The sequence below is a fragment of the Oncorhynchus nerka genome, linkage group LG20 (genome assembly GCF_034236695.1).
Source record: "Oncorhynchus nerka isolate Pitt River linkage group LG20, Oner_Uvic_2.0, whole genome shotgun sequence".
Classification (NCBI taxonomy): domain Eukaryota; kingdom Metazoa; phylum Chordata; class Actinopteri; order Salmoniformes; family Salmonidae; genus Oncorhynchus; species Oncorhynchus nerka.
In genome coordinates this window covers 22,843,136-22,863,503 of record NC_088415.1, presented here as the reverse complement: position 1 = coordinate 22,863,503, position 20,368 = coordinate 22,843,136, and the positions used below count along the sequence as shown (strand labels likewise).

Sequence of the window (20,368 nt, the reverse complement as noted above, 5' to 3'; positions counted from 1 at the left end):
CACTCAATGTCTGTCTTACCCTCTGTCACAGAATACACACTCAATGTCTGTCACAGAATACACACTCAATGTCTGTCTTAACCTCTGTCACAGAATACACACTCAATGTCTGTCTTATCCTCTGTTACAGAATACACACTCAATGTCTGTCTTATCCTCTGTTACAGAATACACACTCAATGTCTGTCTTATCCTCTGTTACAGAATACACACTCAATGTCTGTCTTATCCTCTGTTACAGAATACACACTCAATGTCTGTCTTACACTCTGTTACAGAATACACACTCAATGTCTGTCTTACCCTCTGTTACAGAATACACACTCAATGTCTGTCTTACCCTCTGTTACAGAATACACACTCAATGTCTGTCTTAACCTCTGTCACAGAATACACACTCAATGTCTGTCTCACCCTCTGTCACAGAATACACACTCAATGTCTGTCTTACCCTCTGTTACAGAATACACACTCAATGTCTGTCTTACCCTCTGTTACAGAATACACACTCAATGTCTGTCTTAACCTCTGTCACAGAATACACACTCAATGTCTGTCTCACCCTCTGTCACAGAATACACACTCAATGTCTGTCTCACCCTCTGTCACAGAATACACACTCAATGTCTGTCTTAACCTCTGTCACAGAATACACACTCAATGTCTGTCTTAACCTCTGTCACAGAATACACACTCAATGTCTGTCTTAACCTCTGTCACAGAATACACACTCAATGTCTGTCTTAACCTCTGTCACAGAATACACACTCAATGTCTGTCTTAACCTCTGTCACAGAATACACACTCAATGTCTGTCTTAACCTCTGTCACAGAATACACACTCAATGTCTGTCTTAACCTCTGTCACAGAATACACACTCAATGTCTGTCTTACCCTCTGTCACAGAATACACACTCAATGTCTGTCTTACCCTCTGTCACAGAATACACACTCAATGTCTGTCTTATCCTCTGTCACAGAATACACACTCAATGTCTGTCTTATCCTCTGTCACAGAATACACACTCAATGTCTGTCTTACCCTCTGTCACAGAATACACACTCAATGTCTGTCTTATCCTCTGTCACAGAATACACACTCAATGTCTGTCTTAACCTCTGTCACAGAATACACACTCAATGTCTGTCTTATCCTCTGTCACAGAATACACACTCAATGTCTGTCTTACCCTCTGTCACAGAATACACACTCAATGTCTGTCTTATCCTCTGTCACAGAATACACACTCAATGTCTGTCTTAACCTCTGTCACAGAATACACACTCAATGTCTGTCTTATCCTCTGTCACAGAATACACACTCAATGTCTGTCTTAACCTCTGTCACAGAATACACACTCAATGTCTGTCTTAACCTCTGTCACAGAATACACACTCAATGTCTGTCTTACCCTCTGTCACAGAATACACACTCAATGTCTGTCTTACCCTCTGTCACAGAATACACACTCAATGTCTGTCTTATCCTCTGTCACAGAATACACACTCAATGTCTGTCTTATCCTCTGTCACAGAATACACACTCAATGTCTGTCTTACCCTCTGTCACAGAATACACACTCAATGTCTGTCTTATCCTCTGTCACAGAATACACACTCAATGTCTGTCTTAACCTCTGTCACAGAATACACACTCAATGTCTGTCTTATCCTCTGTCACAGAATACACACTCAATGTCTGTCTTACCCTCTGTCACAGAATACACACTCAATGTCTGTCTTATCCTCTGTCACAGAATACACACTCAATGTCTGTCTTAACCTCTGTCACAGAATACACACTCAATGTCTGTCTTATCCTCTGTCACAGAATACACACTCAATGTCTGTCTCACCCTCTGTCACAGAATACACACTCAATGTCTGTCTTACCCTCTGTCACAGAATACACACTCAATGTCTGTCTTATCCTCTGTCACAGAATACACACTCAATGTCTGTCTTACCCTCTGTCACAGAATACACACTCAATGTCTGTCTTACCCTCTGTCACAGAATACACACTCAATGTCTGTCTTATCCTCTGTCACAGAATACACACTCAATGTCTGTCTTACCCTCTGTCACAGAATACACACTCAATGTCTGTCTTATCCTCTGTCACAGAATACACACTCAATGTCTGTCTTACCCTCTGTCACAGAATACACACTCAATGTCTGTCTTACCCTCTGTCACAGAATACACACTCAATGTCTGTCTTATCCTCTGTCACAGAATACACACTCAATGTCTGTCTTACCCTCTGTCACAGAATACACACTCAATGTCTGTCTTACCCTCTGTCACAGAATACACACTCAATGTCTGTCTTATCCTCTGTCACAGAATACACACTCAATGTCTGTCTTAACCTCTGTTACAGAATACACACTCAATGTCTGTCTTATCCTCTGTTACAGAATACACACTCAATGTCTGTCTTACCCTCTGTCACAGAATACACACTCAATGTCTGTCTTAACCTCTGTTACAGAATACACACTCAATGTCTGTCTTATCCTCTGTCACAGAATACACACTCAATGTCTGTCTTACCCTCTGTCACAGAATACACACTCAATGTCTGTCTTACCCTCTGTCACAGAATACACACTCAATGTCTGTCTTATCCTCTGTCACAGAATACACACTCAATGTCTGTCTTATCCTCTGTCACAGAATACACACTCAATGTCTGTCTTATCCTCTGTCACAGAATACACACTCAATGTCTGTCTTACCCTCTGTCACAGAATACACACTCAATGTCTGTCTTACCCTCTGTCACAGAATACACACTCAATGTCTGTCTTATCCTCTGTCACAGAATACACACTCAATGTCTGTCTTATCCTCTGTCACAGAATACACACTCAATGTCTGTCTTATCCTCTGTCACAGAATACACACTCAATGTCTGTCTTATCCTCTGTCACAGAATACACACTCAATGTCTGTCTTACCCTCTGTTACAGAATACACACTCAATGTCTGTCTTGTCCTCTGTCACAGAATACACACTCAATGTCTGTCTTAACCTCTGTCACAGAATACACACTCAATGTCTGTCTTATCCTCTGTCACAGAATACACACTCAATGTCTGTCTTATCCTCTGTCACAGAATACACACTCAATATCTGTCTTACCCTCTGTTACAGAATACACACTCAATGTCTGTCTTGTCCTCTGTCACAGAATACACACTCAATGTCTGTCTTACCCTCTGTTACAGAATACACACTCAATGTCTGTCTTGTCCTCTGTCACAGAATACACACTCAATGTCTGTCTTAACCTCTGTCACAGAATACACACTCAATGTCTGTCTTATCCTCTGTTACAGAATACACACTCAATGTCTGTCTTACCCTCTGTCACAGAATACACACTCAATGTCTGTCTTAACCTCTGTTACAGAATACACACTCAATGTCTGTCTTATCCTCTGTCACAGAATACACACTCAATGTCTGTCTTACCCTCTGTCACAGAATACACACTCAATGTCTGTCTTACCCTCTGTCACAGAATACACACTCAATGTCTGTCTTATCCTCTGTCACAGAATACACACTCAATGTCTGTCTTATCCTCTGTCACAGAATACACACTCAATGTCTGTCTTATCCTCTGTCACAGAATACACACTCAATGTCTGTCTTACCCTCTGTCACAGAATACACACTCAATGTCTGTCTTACCCTCTGTCACAGAATACACACTCAATGTCTGTCTTATCCTCTGTCACAGAATACACACTCAATGTCTGTCTCACCCTCTGTTACAGAATACACACTCAATGTCTGTCTTAACCTCTGTCACAGAATACACACTCAATGTCTGTCTTATCCTCTGTCACAGAATACACACTCAATGTCTGTCTTATCCTCTGTCACAGAATACACACTCAATGTCTGTCTTAACCTCTGTCACAGAATACACACTCAATGTCTGTCTCACCCTCTGTTACAGAATACACACTCAATGTCTGTCTTAACCTCTGTCACAGAATACACACTCAATGTCTGTCTTAACCTCTGTCACAGAATACACACTCAATGTCTGTCTTATCCTCTGTCACAGAATACACACTCAATGTCTGTCTTAACCTCTGTTACAGAATACACACTCAATGTCTGTCTCACCCTCTGTTACAGAATACACACTCAATGTCTGTCTTAACCTCTGTCACAGAATACACACTCAATGTCTGTCTTAACCTCTGTCACAGAATACACACTCAATGTCTGTCTTACCCTCTGTTACAGAATACACACTCAATGTCTGTCACAGAATACACACTCAATGTCTGTCACAGAATACACACTCAATGTCTGTCACAGAATACACACTCAATGTCTGTCTTAACCTCTGTCACAGAATACACACTCAATGTCTGTCTTAACCTCTGTCACAGAATACACACTCAATGTCTGTCTTACCCTCTGTCACAGAATACACACTCAATGTCTGTCTTAACCTCTGTCACAGAATACACACTCAATGTCTGTCTTAACCTCTGTCACAGAATACACACTCAATGTCTGTCTTACCCTCTGTCACAGAATACACACTCAATGTCTGTCTTAACCTCTGTCACAGAATACACACCCAGTGCCTCGTTTTTTAGTCACTTTTCTTCTTTATTTCCCAGGATTCCGATTCTTGGCGTCCCCCCGAAGAATCAGCTCCACCTGTGCCTGAGTATGGACGCCATGTCTGAGACCACACCCCCCTCTGCCCCTGACCCCACAGCACACTCCCCTTCAGGGTCAGCAGGAGCAAAGGATTTTGGGAAACGCTCCCCCGCCGACAAACTTGCACATATCGTCTCGGAGCGGATTGATGAGGTCACAGAGCTGATAGAACTCTCACGCCTGGCCTCACTCCGCATCGACGGCCACGAGGACATTCCTCTGGACTCAATGGAGGACCACCTCGACATCGCCCATGGCGATGGAGTTGGTTCCCTTGACGATGCGGAGCAGGAGGAGAGAGGCTCTTCCCATGAGCTCCAGGACAATCCGGACTCTCTCTCCTCAGAGCAGAACTTAAATGGGAAGATTCCCAACAGGGACAGCGGGATTGACAGCCCATCGTGTGCGGTGGAGGGTGAGGTGTTCCCCAACGAGGACGCCATCGACGAGGAAGAGCGCTATGACAGCGTCACGGAGACGGAGACCAGTGTGTCCTGCTGCATAACCCTGGACAACAAGCGTGACTCCACACAGGATGAGGACAGTGACCTGGATGAGGTCAGCAGTGGGGAGATGGAGGGAGGAGAGAAGACAGACACACACAGGGTGAGTCAGACACACACACATTCTTATCAGTCCTCTCAGTTCGTAGGGCAGTAACTGTAACCTGACCATCTATTATTGTCTGGATGAACTATCTGAAAGTCTGCATCAGTTTATTTTTTTTGTTTATGAAACTGTGGGCCTATACACAGCACAACACACACACACCCAAACAAACAAACAGACACACTATTTCAGACTCTCAAGTGTATGTGTGGTGGTCACAAGAGTCTGTGCGGTATTTAAAAGTGGATGTGCTGTGGGGTGTAGGGAGATGAGTACCTGCCCAGGGCTGTATAAAAGGATCTTGTGACTACTGCTAGAGGACAAACTAAACCAGACAGAAATCTGCACACAGCTCAGCTGCTGGTTCCTCTGACTTTACACCGTTGATCTGTGTGAGAGTGATACTGACACTTCCAACAGAGAACTTCACATTTTACCGGTCCGGTATACATGAACCCCCCCAGCCAGAAAAATACTGTCTATTTATTGGAATGAAAGGATGAGGGGAAGGTCAAGAAACATCAGACAGAAATAGAAAGAGAGAAAAGGAGGTATAGAAAGAAGAGAGACAGAATGCAAGTCAGCAAGAGAGTGTGAGAATGTGCTGAAAGTTAGCTAACGGGGACAAGTGTGAGAAAGAGATGGGTGGGCGGAGGTGATGAGTGGTAGCTGAAACTAGAGTACAGGACCGTCGTCATGGGTGTCATCAGTACAGGACCGTCGTCATGGGTGTCATCAGTACAGGACAGTCATCAGTACAGGACAGCTATCATGGGTGTTAGCAGCACTGTGATGTTATCCCCTCAGCATTGTTATGATGGGGCACAGCCCAACACACCCAAACACACACCCATGTGAGCACACGCACTTACACAGACACACAAACACACACACACACCGTAGTGACAGCCCATACCCTTTACCTCATGAGCAAGGGAACTCCATGTTTCTTGATATCAGCATTACTGTCAAGAGGAAATGTGTGTGGGGAGGGGCAGGAGGTGTGTGGGGAGGGTTGTGAGGGGACAGTGCCGCTCTCTGACACTAACAGCTGGTATGTTGATAGCGTTTTAATGACACTGCTATCGCAGAGGATGTGGGTTGTGGGGATGCACATTGCGACAGGAAAATAAAGAAATGTACTTTCTTTCAGTCTTTAGCTCTGCTACAGAAATAGATGAGATATTTTACCTGCAGGGTATTATTATGCCTATGTGTGTGCTTGTTTGTGAACATACACTGCATGACCAAAATAATGTGGACATCTCATTCCAAAATCATGGCATTAATATGGTGTTGGTCCCCTCTTTGCTGCTATAACAGCCTCCACTCTTCTGGGAAGGCTTTCCACTAGATGGAACATTGCTGCTATAACAGCCTCCACTCTTCTGGGAAGGCTTTCCACTAGTTGGAACATTGCTGCTATAACAGACTCCACTCTTCTGGGAAGGCTTTCCACTAGATGTTGGAACATTGCTGCTATAACAGCCTCCACTCTTCTGGGAAGGCTTTCCACTAGATGTTGGAACATTGCTGCTATAACAGCCTCCACTCTTCTGGGAAGGCTTTCCACTAGTTGGAACATTGCTGCTATAACAGCCTCCACTCTTCTGGGAAGGCTTTCCACTAGTTGGAACATTGCTGCCATAACAGCCTCCACTCTTCAGGGAAGGCTTTCCACTAGTTGGAACATTGCTGCTATAACAGCCTCCACTCTTCTGGGAAGGCTTTCCACTAGTTGGAACATTGCTGCTATAACAGCCTCCACTCTTCTGGGAAGGCTTTCCACTAGTTGGAACATTGCTGCTATAACAGACTCCACTCTTCTGTGAAGGCTTTCCACTAGATGTTGGAACATTGCTGCTATAACAGACTCCACTCTTCTGGGAAGGCTTTCCACTAGATGTTGGAACATTGCTGCTATAACAGCCTCCACTCTTCTGGGAAGGCTTTCCACTAGTTGGAACATTGCTGCTATAACAGCCTCCACTCTTCTGGGAAGGCTTTCCACCAGTTGGAACATTGCTGCTATAACAGACTCCACTCTTCTGGGAAGGCTTTCCACTAGATGTTGGAACATTGCTGCTATAACAGACTCCACTCTTCTGGGAAGGCTTTCCACTAGATGTTGGAACATTGCTGCTATAACAGCCTCCACTCTTCTGGGAAGGCTTTCCACTACATGTTGGAACATTGCTGCTATAACAGCCTCCACTCTTCTGGGAAGGCTTTCCACTAGTTGGAACATTGCTGCTATAACAGACTCCATTCTTCTGGGAAGGCTTTCCACTAGATGTTGGAACATTGCTGCTATAACAGCCTCCACTCTTCTGGGAAGGCTTTCCACTAGATGTTGGAACATTGCTGCTATAACAGACTCCACTCTTCTGGGAAGGCTTTCCACTAGATGTTGGAACATTGCTGCTATAACAGACTCCACTCTTCTGGGAAGGCTTTCCACTAGATGTTGGAACATTGCTGCTATAACAGACTCCACTCTTCTGGGAAGGCTTTCCACTAGATGTTGGAACATTGCTGCTATAACAGCCTCCACTCTTCTGGGAAGGCTTTCCACTAGTTGGAACATTGCTGCTATAACAGACTCCATTCTTCTGGGAAGGCTTTCCACTAGATGTTGGAACATTGCTGCTATAACAGCCTCCACTCTTCTGGGAAGGCTTTCCACTAGATGGAACATTGCTGCTATAACAGCCTCCACTCTTCTGGGAAGGCTTTCCACTAGTTGGAACATTGCTGCTATAACAGACTCCACTCTTCTGGGAAGGCTTTCCACTAGATGTTGGAACATTGCTGCTATAACAGCCTCCACTCTTCTGGGAAGGCTTTCCACTAGATGTTGGAACATTGCTGCTATAACAGCCTCCACTCTTCTGGGAAGGCTTTCCACTAGTTGGAACATTGCTGCTATAACAGCCTCCACTCTTCTGGGAAGGCTTTCCACTAGTTGGAACATTGCTGCCATAACAGCCTCCACTCTTCAGGGAAGGCTTTCCACTAGTTGGAACATTGCTGCTATAACAGCCTCCACTCTTCTGGGAAGGCTTTCCACTAGTTGGAACATTGCTGCTATAACAGCCTCCACTCTTCTGGGAAGGCTTTCCACTAGTTGGAACATTGCTGCTATAACAGACTCCACTCTTCTGTGAAGGCTTTCCACTAGATGTTGGAACATTGCTGCTATAACAGACTCCACTCTTCTGGGAAGGCTTTCCACTAGATGTTGGAACATTGCTGCTATAACAGCCTCCACTCTTCTGGGAAGGCTTTCCACTAGTTGGAACATTGCTGCTATAACAGCCTCCACTCTTCTGGGAAGGCTTTCCACCAGTTGGAACATTGCTGCTATAACAGACTCCACTCTTCTGGGAAGGCTTTCCACTAGATGTTGGAACATTGCTGCTATAACAGACTCCACTCTTCTGGGAAGGCTTTCCACTAGATGTTGGAACATTGCTGCTATAACAGCCTCCACTCTTCTGGGAAGGCTTTCCACTACATGTTGGAACATTGCTGCTATAACAGCCTCCACTCTTCTGGGAAGGCTTTCCACTAGTTGGAACATTGCTGCTATAACAGACTCCATTCTTCTGGGAAGGCTTTCCACTAGATGTTGGAACATTGCTGCTATAACAGCCTCCACTCTTCTGGGAAGGCTTTCCACTAGATGTTGGAACATTGCTGCTATAACAGACTCCACTCTTCTGGGAAGGCTTTCCACTAGATGTTGGAACATTGCTGCTATAACAGACTCCACTCTTCTGGGAAGGCTTTCCACTAGATGTTGGAACATTGCTGCTATAACAGCCTCCACTCTTCTGGGAAGGCTTTCCACTAGATGTTGGAACATTGCTGCTATAACAGACTCCACTCTTCTGGGAAGGCTTTCCACTAGATGTTGGAACATTGCTGCTATAACAGACTCCACTCTTCTGGGAAGGCTTTCCACTAGATGTTGGAACATTGCTGCGGGGACTTGCTTCCTTTCAGCCACAAGAGCATTAGTGAGGTCCGCCACTGATGTTAGGCGATTAGGCCTGGATCGCTGCCGGCATTCCAATTCATCCCAAAGTTGCTTGATGGGGTTGAGGTCAGTGCTCTGTGCAGGGCAGTCAAGTTCTTCCACACCAACCTCGACAAACCATTAATGTATGGACCTCGCTTTGTGCACTGGGGTATTGTCATGTTGAAACAGTAAAGGGCCTTCCCCAAACTGTTGCCACAAAGTTGGAAGCACAGAATTGTCTAGAATGTCATTGTATGCTGTAGCGTTCAGATTTCCCTTCACTGGAACTAAGGGGCCTAGCCCGAACCATGAAAAACAGCCCCAGATCATTATTCCTAATCCGCCAAACCCAGATTAGTCCGTGGTAAAGTGTGATTCATCACTCCAGAGAATGTGTTTCCACTACTTCAGAGTCCAATGGCGACGAGCTTTACACCACTCCTGCTGATTGGCATTGCCCATGCCGATCTTAGGCTTGTGTGTGGCTGTTCGGCCATGAAAACCAATTTTATAAAGCTTCCGATGAACAATTATTGTGCTGACGTTGCTTCCAGAGACAGTTTGGAGCTCGGTAGTGAGTGTTGCAACCGAGGACAGATCATTTCTACGCGTTATGCGCTTCAGCACTCGGCGGTCCCGTTCTGTGAGCTTGTGTGGCCTACCACTTTGTGGCTGAGCCATTGTTGCTTCTAGACCTTTCCACTTCACAATAACAACTCTTGCATTTGATCGGGGCAGCTCTAGCAGGGCAGAAATTTGACGTACTAACTTGATGGAAAGATGGCATCCTATGACGGTGCCACGTTGAAAGTCACTGAGCTCTTCAGTTAGGCCATTCTACTGACAATGTTTGTCTATGGAGATCGAATGGCTGTGTGTGTAACGTGTGCGCTGGGAGTCGGGAAGCAAGTTCAGAGAGTGAATAATTTAATAAACAAAACATTAACAACGCACAGACATAAAACTGGAACAGAAACAATAACACCTGGGGAAGGAACCAAAGGGAGTGTCATTAGGCGCTGATGCTCGTGACAAGTGTGCACAATAATCAGCAGTCTGGTGACCTAGAGGTCGGCGAGGGAGCACACGTGACAATGTGTTTAATTTTATTCACCTCTCAGGCAAGGGTGTGGCTGAAATAGCCAAATCCACTGATTTGAAGGGGTGTCCACATACTTTTGTTTGTATAGTGTGTCTGTACAGTATGTTTCACCGTTTTCTCCTTTCCTGGTTGTGTGTGTGATAATGTGTGTGTACCAGACAGCTGTTACAAAACACAATGTCACAATATAGTACATCTGGTCCCTGTCACTGTCAGTCCAGGAATGTAATTTCACCCATTATGTTAATCTCTGTTCTAGAACCTGTGAAGTCGTGAAACTGAATACACATCCGCAGCAGTTTACATGTCATCTCAGCTCCACTAGTAAACACAGTATTGGTGACTAAATCAGCTCTCAGTAAACCAGAACTGATGACTGATTACGGCAACATGCCAGTGTTCATTTCATTAACAAAAAAGTGACAAAAATATTCGTCAAACACCAATTTTCCAGTGGCAATTGATGAGACTTTAACTGGCTAAATAGACCCAGAAAGGTCTATAACTAAAGACATTTTTCATTTCATTTCAATTGACTAAAAGATGATTATCTCTGTCACTAAAATCTGACTACTAAATGGACTGGACAAGAGCTTTTGGAGAGATTGAGAGCTTTTCAGTGATAAGCACAATTGATATTAGCAGCACAGATGCGCAGCACAGTTCTGTTCAGCAGTGGGAAGGATGGACCACACTCGGCACACACAGCCTACATCGGCTGGTGTGCTGCGGGGGAGCAAGCGATCCGTGTGAGCAGACAGGCTCTGCTTCGTCTCCTCAGATTATACACATTGTGCAGGCAACCCTCTTGCTTCCCCATAGCTAACCAGTCACCACCAGCCTTCTAGTAAGCTACCTTTTCGCTGGTTAAGAACCACAATCAGCTTTACAAAATTAAAAACAATAGCATAGTGTTTAATAGTAAAACAACAGTCTAGCTATATTTTTCTTTCCCTTGAGTCTAGAAAGGCTGTTTGAAATTGTAGTCTTGCTCAACCCTCCCAGTTAACCCATTGGATTTCATAGCCAGGTTCTGTAGCCAACATAGCCAAGTCTCACTGTTTTCCTCAAGGTAATTTGAGCCCTTACCGTTCAAAAGATATGACCCAAAATACCGGCGCTACGTTTTTAAAATGTCTATTGTGCATTGGCGGGCCGCATTTGACATCCATAAAGCATATTGCGGGCCATTCTAAAACTAGGCTACTTGCGGACCGGACAGTTTGTTTAGGCTATACCTTGTTCAGTCATGTTATCTCATTAGCTAGCTACAGTATAGCTAACAACCTGCTGCGCGTTCAGCTGGACACAACATTTTGGAAGATTCAGATAGAAAAATGCTATGTAGAACAATCATGACTCTCTGACAAGTTGAATAAGGAATAACGTTGGCTCTATTCATAGAATTTCTATCTGCAATGTTCGATAACGTTTTGCAACAATGTGGCTGCGGTGTCTGTGGAATGTTGATAACAATGGCAATGACACAACCAAGTGTCAGAGGTGCAACCCATACTATGCCAAAATGTTGCTGCTCTCTCTCTCTATTTCTCTCGTTCTATCTTTCTCTCTATTTCTCTCATTCTATCTTTCTCTCACACTCTCTTTCTCTCTCTCTCTCTCTCTCTCTCTCTCTCTCTCTCTCGTTCTATCTTTCTCTCTCTCACTCTCTATTTCTCTCATTCTATCTTTCTCTCACTCTCTCTCTCTCTCTCTCTCTCTCCTCTCTCTCCCCTCTCCCCTCTCTCCCTCTCTCTCTCTCTCTCTCTCTCTCTCTCTCTCTCTCTCTCGCCAGATAATTCTCAGATATTCTTATATACCGTCTGTTTGTCATCTTTCTGCTGTTGGGAAGAGGGTAGGATGTGATGCAGAAAAATATGTTGGTAGGACAATGTATGTTTGTGCATATGGAAGAGAGTGAATTATTTTTTATATAGGTTAATGTGGTTAAGGTTAATAAAAATGTGATGTGACTAAAATATGACTAATTCAAAAGGCACTCGCACATCTTTTGTTTTGCAGGTGAATGGTAACAGTTTAAATGAGAAAAAGGGAAGGAACCTGCACACACTGCTCTTGATAGTATCACTGCTCTTTAAGAAGCTTTACGTATCGGCCTCACGGCCTTCGTAAGGGCTTTTCAAAGCTCTGATATGTAAAGCTTATTAAAGATCAGTGATACAATCAAGAGCAGTGTGCGGGTTCCTTCCCTTTTCTCACTAAAATATGACTAAAAGGAAAGGGCATTTAGTTGACTGAAGTGGACCACTGTTTTCGTCATTTTGACAATAACTAGACTAAATCATTATTCAAAAGACATAAATGTGAGCAAGACTTAATGATATTTTAGACTAGACTAAATCTAAAAAATGGACAAATTTAAGACTACAACATACGCTGACACAGTACAAGGTTGGCCAAGATTCAATCAATAACTGAGATGAAAAGAGTGCCAGCGAACATCCCCATTTCAGATCACTCTTTTCTTTGTATGTTTTTACTAGTTAGAGTTCTGTTGCTTTCACCAACAGGCCTAAACGCAAATGTGTTTGTATTAATATTTAATAATATTCTCTCTCCAAGGTCATAGGCTCAGAGGCATATGTGTAGTGTATGATAGAGGTCTAGTGTAGGTTTGTGTAGTTGAGTGGATTCTATAAGTTTAATATGGTTTGGTGTGTCTGACTGTGTGTGTCCTCTTCGGTCTCTCAGTGCTCAGAGACCCAGAGGTTACTGAACATCGCCAGAGAGCTCCTTCACACTGAGGAGGCCTACGTCAAGAGACTCAACCTCCTGGACCAGGTATACACACACATATGGCTTGTGAGATACACCACTGGTCTTCCTATCATAGTAGAGACCTTTTCACTTGTTGTTGTTGAGGGTGACAGTCACATACAGTTGAAGTCAGAAGTTTACATACACCTTAGCCAAATACATTTAAAATCAGTTTTTCACAATTCCTGACATTTAATCATAGTAAATATTCCCTGTCTTAGGTCAGTTAGGATCACCACTTAATTTTAAGAATGTGAAATGTCAGACTAAAAGTAGGGAGAATTATTTATTTCAGCTTTTATTTATTTCATCACATTCCCAGTGGGTCAGACAATTGCATACACTCAATTAGTATTTGGTAGCTTTGCCTTTAAATTGTTTAACTTGGATCAAACGTTTTGGGTAGCCTTCCACAATAAGTTGGGTGAATGTTGGCCCATTCCTCCTGACAGAGCTGGTGTAACTGAGTCAGGTTTGTAGGCCTCCTTGCTCGCACGTGCTTTTTCAGTTCTTCCCACAACTTTTCTATGGGATTGAGGTCAGGGCTTTGTGATGGCCACTCCAATACCTTGACTTTGTTGTCCTTAAGCCATTTTGCCACAACTTTGGAAGTATGCTTGGGGTCATTGTCCATTTGGAAGAACCATTTGCGGCCAAGCTTTAACTTCCTGACTGATGTCTTGAGATGTTGCTTCAATATATCCACATAATTTTCCTGCCTCATGATGCCATCTATTTTGTGAAGTGCACTAGTCCCTCCTGCAGCAAAGCACCCCCACAACATGATGCTGCCACCCTTGTGCTTTATAGTTGAGATGGTGTTCTTCGGCTTGCAAGCCTCCCCCTTTATCCTCCAAACATAATGATGGTCATTATGGCCGAACAGTTCTACTTTTGTTTCATCAGACCAGAGGACATTTCTCCAAAAAGTACGATCTTTGTCCCCATGTGCAGTTGCAAACCGTCGTCTGGCATTTCATTTTTATGGCGGTCTTGGAGCAGTGAATTCTTCCTTGCTGAGTGGCCTTTCAGATTATGTCGATGTAGGACTCGTTTTACTGTGGATATAGATGCTTTTGTACCTGTTTCCTCCAGCATCTTCACAAGGTCCTTTGCTGTTGTTCTGGGATTGATTTGCACTTTTCACACCAAAGTATGTTCATCTCTAGGAGACAGAACGCGTCTCCTTCCTGAGCGGTATGACGGCTGCGTGGGTCCATGATGTTTATACTTGAGTACTATCGTTTGTACAGATGAACGTGGTACCTTCAGGCGTTTGGAAATTGCTCCCAAGGATAAACCAGACTTGTCGAGGTCTACAACTTTTTTCTGAGGTCTTGGCTGATTTATTTAGATTTTCCCATGATGTCAAGCAAAGAGGCAGTGAGTTTGAAGGTAGGCCTTGAAATACATCCACAGATACACCTCCAACTGACTCAAATGATGTCAATTAGCTTATCAGAAGCTTCTAAAGCCATTACATCATTTTCTGGAATTTTCCAAGCTGTTTAAAGGCACAGTCAACTTAGTGTATGTAAACTTCTGACCCACTGGAATTGTGATACCATGAATTATAAGTGATATAAACTGTCTGTAAACAATTGTTGGAAAAAATGACTTGTGTCATGCACAAAGTAGATGTCCTAACCGACTTGCCAAAACTGTAGTTTGTTAACAAGAAATGGTTGATGGTTGAAAAACAAGTTTTAATGACTCCAACCTAAGTGTATGTTAACTTCTGACTTCAACTCTACATGACCACAGACAAAAGGCATTAGGCTAACCTCGGAGCTGCTTCCTGTTTTTGTCAAGCTTCTGCTTCTTCATGGTGGTACCGGTTTCCATGGAAACACAGGTTCAAACAGGCCAGTGGTTGGTTGACTGACAGGAAGGTGAAAGGTTTTGGACCTGGTGTTGTCGAGAGATCTAACCATCATACACATCCCTCTGTAAAATAATATTAGGTCGAAGAGCCCATGGTTTGTTTTATTATTTATAGTAATGTAGTAAGTAAAGTTTCTGTGTGTTTAATATGTTAATCATTTCTACCATTACTTTCCTGTTGTATGTAGGTATTTTGCACTAAGCTGACAGAAGCTGGAATCCCTCAGGAGGTGATAACAGGGATCTTCTCCAACATCTCCTCCATCTACTGCTTCCACCACAAGTTTCTTCTCCCTGAGCTCAAGACACGCATCACTGGAGAATGGTGAGGAGACCAGGGCCAATGTTGCAATAGGGTTTCAATAACATTCTATTAGCATTTGCAGTAGTAAGACTCCCTGCGCAATAGGATGCTTAGTTTCCCACAAACAACAGTAATGTGATGTTAGGTTTCAGGTCTGTCTGTCTGTCTGTCTGTCTGTCTGTCTGTCTCTCTCTCTTTCTCTCTCTCTCTCTCTCTCTCTCTCTCTCTCTCTCTCTCTGTTTCTCTCTCTGTTTCAAATCAAATCAAATATATTTATATAGCCCTTCTTAGATCAGCTGATATCTCAAAGTGCTGTACAGAAACCCAGCCTAAAACCCCAAACAGCAAGCAATGCAGGTGTAGAAGCACGGTGGCTTGGAAATATTCCCTAGAAAAGCCAAAACCTAAGAAGAAACCTAGAGAGGAACCAGGCTATAAGGGGTGGCCAGTGCTCTTCTGGCTGTGCCGGGTGGAGATTATAACAGAACATGGCCAAGATGTTCAAATGTTCATAATTGACCAGCACGGTCAAATAATAATAATCACAGTAGTTGTCGAGGGTGCAACAGGTCAGTACCTCAGGAGTAAATGTCAGTTGGCTTTTCATAGCCGTTCATTGAGAGTATCTCTACCGCTCCTGCTGTCTCTAGAGAGTTGAAAACAGCAGGTCTAGGACAGGTAGCACATCCGGTGAACAGGTCAGGGTTCCATAGCCTGCCCATTATTTCTCTGTGTATCTCTCTCTCCCTCTCTCTCTCTCTCTTTGTATTGCTCTCTCTCTCTCTCTCTCTCTCTCTCTCTCTCTCTCTCTCTCTCTCTCTCTCTCTCTCATTACTGGATAGTGATAATGTGTGCAGTGATAATGTGTGCAGTGAGTGTGTGTGCAGTCAGTGTGTGTGTTGGAACTCTGACAGCTGGGTTTCAGTGGGGGGTTGTGAGTGCGTGCCGGGCTGGTAGAATGGGGGCTTTATCCTCTTGTCTTCATCTGCAGTGTGTGTGTGTGCCAACGCCAGTCTCTCTCTGTCTGGAGATGATTGAGTCCTTCAGAAATGATGTAGTGGGATTCCACCTGTTGCATTCTGCACACATTATATACGGTGTTCGCCCATAAAACTATTCATTCATTCAAGGTTTATACAAATTCCGCTAGAAAAGCAATAGTCCAAACCCCATATCTCTAACATATATGCTTCAAAGGTTATGGACGATTTACTGTAAGAACGTAGCATGTTTAGAGTGAATGGAATATCATTACAGGCATGATCAACAAGTGGTCACTGTTGTATAGAACTAACTTCACTCAACTGGCAAGCTAACTAATGGCTGTAGGTTGTGAAAATAAAGGCTTTTTCTAAATGAAATCCACTGAATACAAAACTATACTCAACAAAAATATAAATGCCACATGTAAAGTGTTGGTCCCGTGTTTCATGAGCTGAAATAAAAGATCCCCGAAATGTTCCATACTCTCTGAAAGCGTATTTTTGGTAAGGCTTTCCATGAGATGTTGTGGGGACTTGCTTCCATTCAGCCACAAGAGCGTTAGTGAGGTCGGGCACTGATGTTGGGTGATTAGGCCTGGCTCGCAGTCGGCGTTCTAATTCATCCCAAAGATGTTTGATGGGGTTGAGGTCAGGGCTCTGCAGGCCAGTCAAGTTGTTCCACACCGATCTTGACAAACCCTTTCTGTATGGACCTTGCTTTGTGCACGGGGGCATTGTCATGCTGAAAAAGCCAAACTATTGCCACAAAGTTACAAGCACAGAATTGTCTAGAATGTCATTGTATGCTGTAGCATTAAGATTTCCTTTCACTGGAACTAATGGGCCTAGCCCAACCATGAAAAACAGCCCCAGACCATTATTCCTCCTCCACCAAACTTTAGAGTTGGCACTATGCATTGGGGCAGGTAGCGTTCTCCTGGCATCCACCAAACCCAGAGTTGTCCATCGGACTGCCAGATGGTGAAGCGTGATTCATCACACCAGAGAACATGTTTCTACTGCTCCAGAGTCCACTGGCGGTGAGCTTCACACCACTCCAGCCAACACTTGGCATTGTGCATAGCGATCTTAGGCTTGTGTGTGGCTGCTCGGCCATGGAAACCCATTTTGAGAAGCTCCCAAAGAACAGTTCTTGTGCTGACGTTGCTTCCAGAGGCAGTTTGGAGCTCGGTAGTGAGTGATGCAACTGAGGACAGACGTTTTTTACACACTACACGTTTCAGCACATACAATCTACTTGCAGTGAAGCGGCTCAACATTTACATCACATTCAATCATCTAACAGACTTCCATCCAAAGCGACCCACAGAAGCAACCAGGGTCAACACCCTGCTCAAGGGCACGTCGACAGATCTCCCACAAGGCCAAAAACGGTGACCCAAACCAGTTACCTATCAGCCACCGGCCTAAGCTCCCAACCGCCAGGCCACCAGCCCTTCAAGATCCCCCCCCCACAGTTTCCAGAGAGCTGCCCCTCAACCATCCGAGAACCCCCCCCCCATAGTCCGTCCCGCCGAGATTAAAAAATCTAAATAAAATAATTCCCCAATTCCCCATCCCCCAAATCACCAACAACCAACAAAATGAACAGAAGACAGAAAAGAGAGACAAAGGAAAACATAAAACAACAATGCAAAAAACTAAAGACAACAAAAATCATAACAGAAGGCCAACTGAATACATTTCAGTGCATGTATGGCACTATTTACATGTGTGTGTCCCTGTATGTGCACGTGTGTGCGTTTTGAATGAGAGTGTGTGTATAAGCATGTGTACACCTGTACAAACACCTGCATGGCATCAGGCAAACAAGCATTAGATGTAACAACGTTGCCCCTCAGTGTCATTCAAACTTACTTTTTGTTTTAGAAAAAAGGAAGGGAAGCGCTGTTTACGAAGGCCATGCAGCTGAAATTCGTTTTAAATCTTTGTTTCCATTGAAAATTCCATACAAATAAAGGTATTTTAATGAATTATATGAAAAGTGCCTTGGTTCTCCTTTTTGATTACTTGTTTTGTTTTATTTTGACTTGTTTTGTTTTACTTGTATCTTTCCCGTCATTCTATCCCCCGCACAGCAACTCCACTCCCACTTGTCTCCAATTCCACTTCCCAACCCTCAGCCCATCTCACCTATCTCTGCTGGTCACCCTCAGCCCATTCCACCTATCTCTGCTGGTCACCCTCAGCCCATTCCACCTATCTCTGCTGGTCACCCTCAGCCCATTCCACCTATCTCTGCTGGTCACCCTCAGACCATTCCACCTATCTCTGCTGGTCACCCTCAGCCCATCCCACCTATCTCTGCTGGTCACCCTCAGCCCATCCCACCTATCTTTGCTGGTCACCCTCAGCCCATCCCACCTATCTCTGCTGGTCACCCTCAGCCCATCCCACCTATCTCTGTGGTCACCCTCAGCCCATCCCACCTATCTCTGTGGTCACCCTCAGCCCATCCCACCTATCTCACCTAGGCTACCTGAGGGCAATACCAAAACAATTGATTCTGTATCCTCACAACAAAATCTGCAGAGCTGCGATGACTGTATGCCCCAAATATTCAACATTTTGTTGGTGGCAAGACTTCTGGACAATAATTTTAGCTGAAAAGCATGCAGTCATAAACCTTGCGTCATTTTATATGTAAACTCATCCACCTATCAGGGCACAAGGCGAGACCCAGATGCAGACATGGGAGGCAGATGGTTGGAGTCTTACAATGTTTATTAATCCAAAGGGGTAGGCAAGAGAATGGTCGTGGACAGGCAAAAAGGTCAAAACCAGATCAGAGTCCAAACGGTACTGAAGGGCAGGCAGAATCAAGGTCAGGGCAGGCAGGAAGATCAGGCAGGCAGGAAAGTAGTCCAGAGCCAGGCAGGGGTCAGGACAGGACAGAAAAGGCGTACGGGAAAAACACGCTGGTTGACTTGACTAAACATACAAGATGAACTGGCACAGAGAGACAGGAAACACAGGGATAAATACACTGGGGAAAACAAGCGACACCTGGAGTGGGTGGAGACAATCCCAGGAACAGATGAAACAGATCGGGGCGTGACAACACCCTGTACCATGGTTTCGGTTCCCTACCTCCTGAGCTTTTGTTGCTCCTAGATGTTTCCACTTCATGATAACAACACTTACAGTTGACCGAGGCAGCTCTAGCAGGGCAGAAATTGGAGGAACTGACTTGTTGGAAAGGTGGCATCCTATGACAGTGCCACTTTGAAAGTACTGAGCTCTTCAGTAAGGTCAATGCTACTAACAATGTTTGTCTATGGAGATTGCATGGCTGTGTGCTCAATGTTATACAACTGTCAGCAATGGGTGTGGCTGAAATAGCTGAATCCAGTAATGTCCAGTAATGTGAAGTGTCCACATACTTTTGTATATATAGTGTTATTACATTGTAGAGAACAATCTAATGATTAATATATATGTTATTTATAATGACATAGAGCAAAGAAAACAAGGTGTTTACATTAATTTCATTGCACTATCTTGAATTGGCCTGTTTTTCTCTACATTGTACAGCAGTGAGTGGATGCCCTACTTTATACAGTACATGTACTGTAGTTACTATTTCCTGAATTCCATATTCTACATTTTACATTGAATGAAATGTGTACTTTAGGTATACTGTAAGTACATTGCAACATATGTGTTCAGAGTACATAAACACATGAAAATCTACCATGAGAGTTTTGAGCGTTGGCTTAGTTTTAAGCCGCGTGTGTGTGTGTGTTTTCTGTGTGTTAGGGACTCAAACCCGCGTATAGGAGATATCCTCCAGAAGCTGGCTCCCTTTATGAAGATGTACGGAGAGTACGTGAAGAACTTTGACCGTGCTATGGACCTGGTCAGCACCTGGAGCCAACGGTCATCACATTTCAAGAGTGTGGTCCAGAATATACAAGTAAGTGTTTGTGTGTGTGTGCACGTGTGCGTGCGTGTTTCAGT

The 20,368-nt window shown here is 44.0% G+C and overlaps 1 protein-coding gene across 2 annotated transcripts in view; it reads left to right on the top strand.

The window, feature by feature from the left end:
* LOC115102086 (FYVE, RhoGEF and PH domain-containing protein 3-like) overlaps positions 1-20,368 on the top strand; it is a 176,532-nt gene that overhangs the window by 142,196 nt on the left and 13,968 nt on the right. For both annotated transcript variants that reach the window (XM_065005315.1, XM_065005314.1), the window contains exons 4-7: positions 4,661-5,309; positions 13,151-13,240; positions 15,289-15,425; positions 20,168-20,324. In XM_065005315.1, coding sequence (XP_064861387.1) covers positions 4,661-5,309; positions 13,151-13,240; positions 15,289-15,425; positions 20,168-20,324 — 1,033 coding nt within the window. The remainder of the gene's footprint in view (positions 1-4,660; positions 5,310-13,150; positions 13,241-15,288; positions 15,426-20,167; positions 20,325-20,368) is intronic.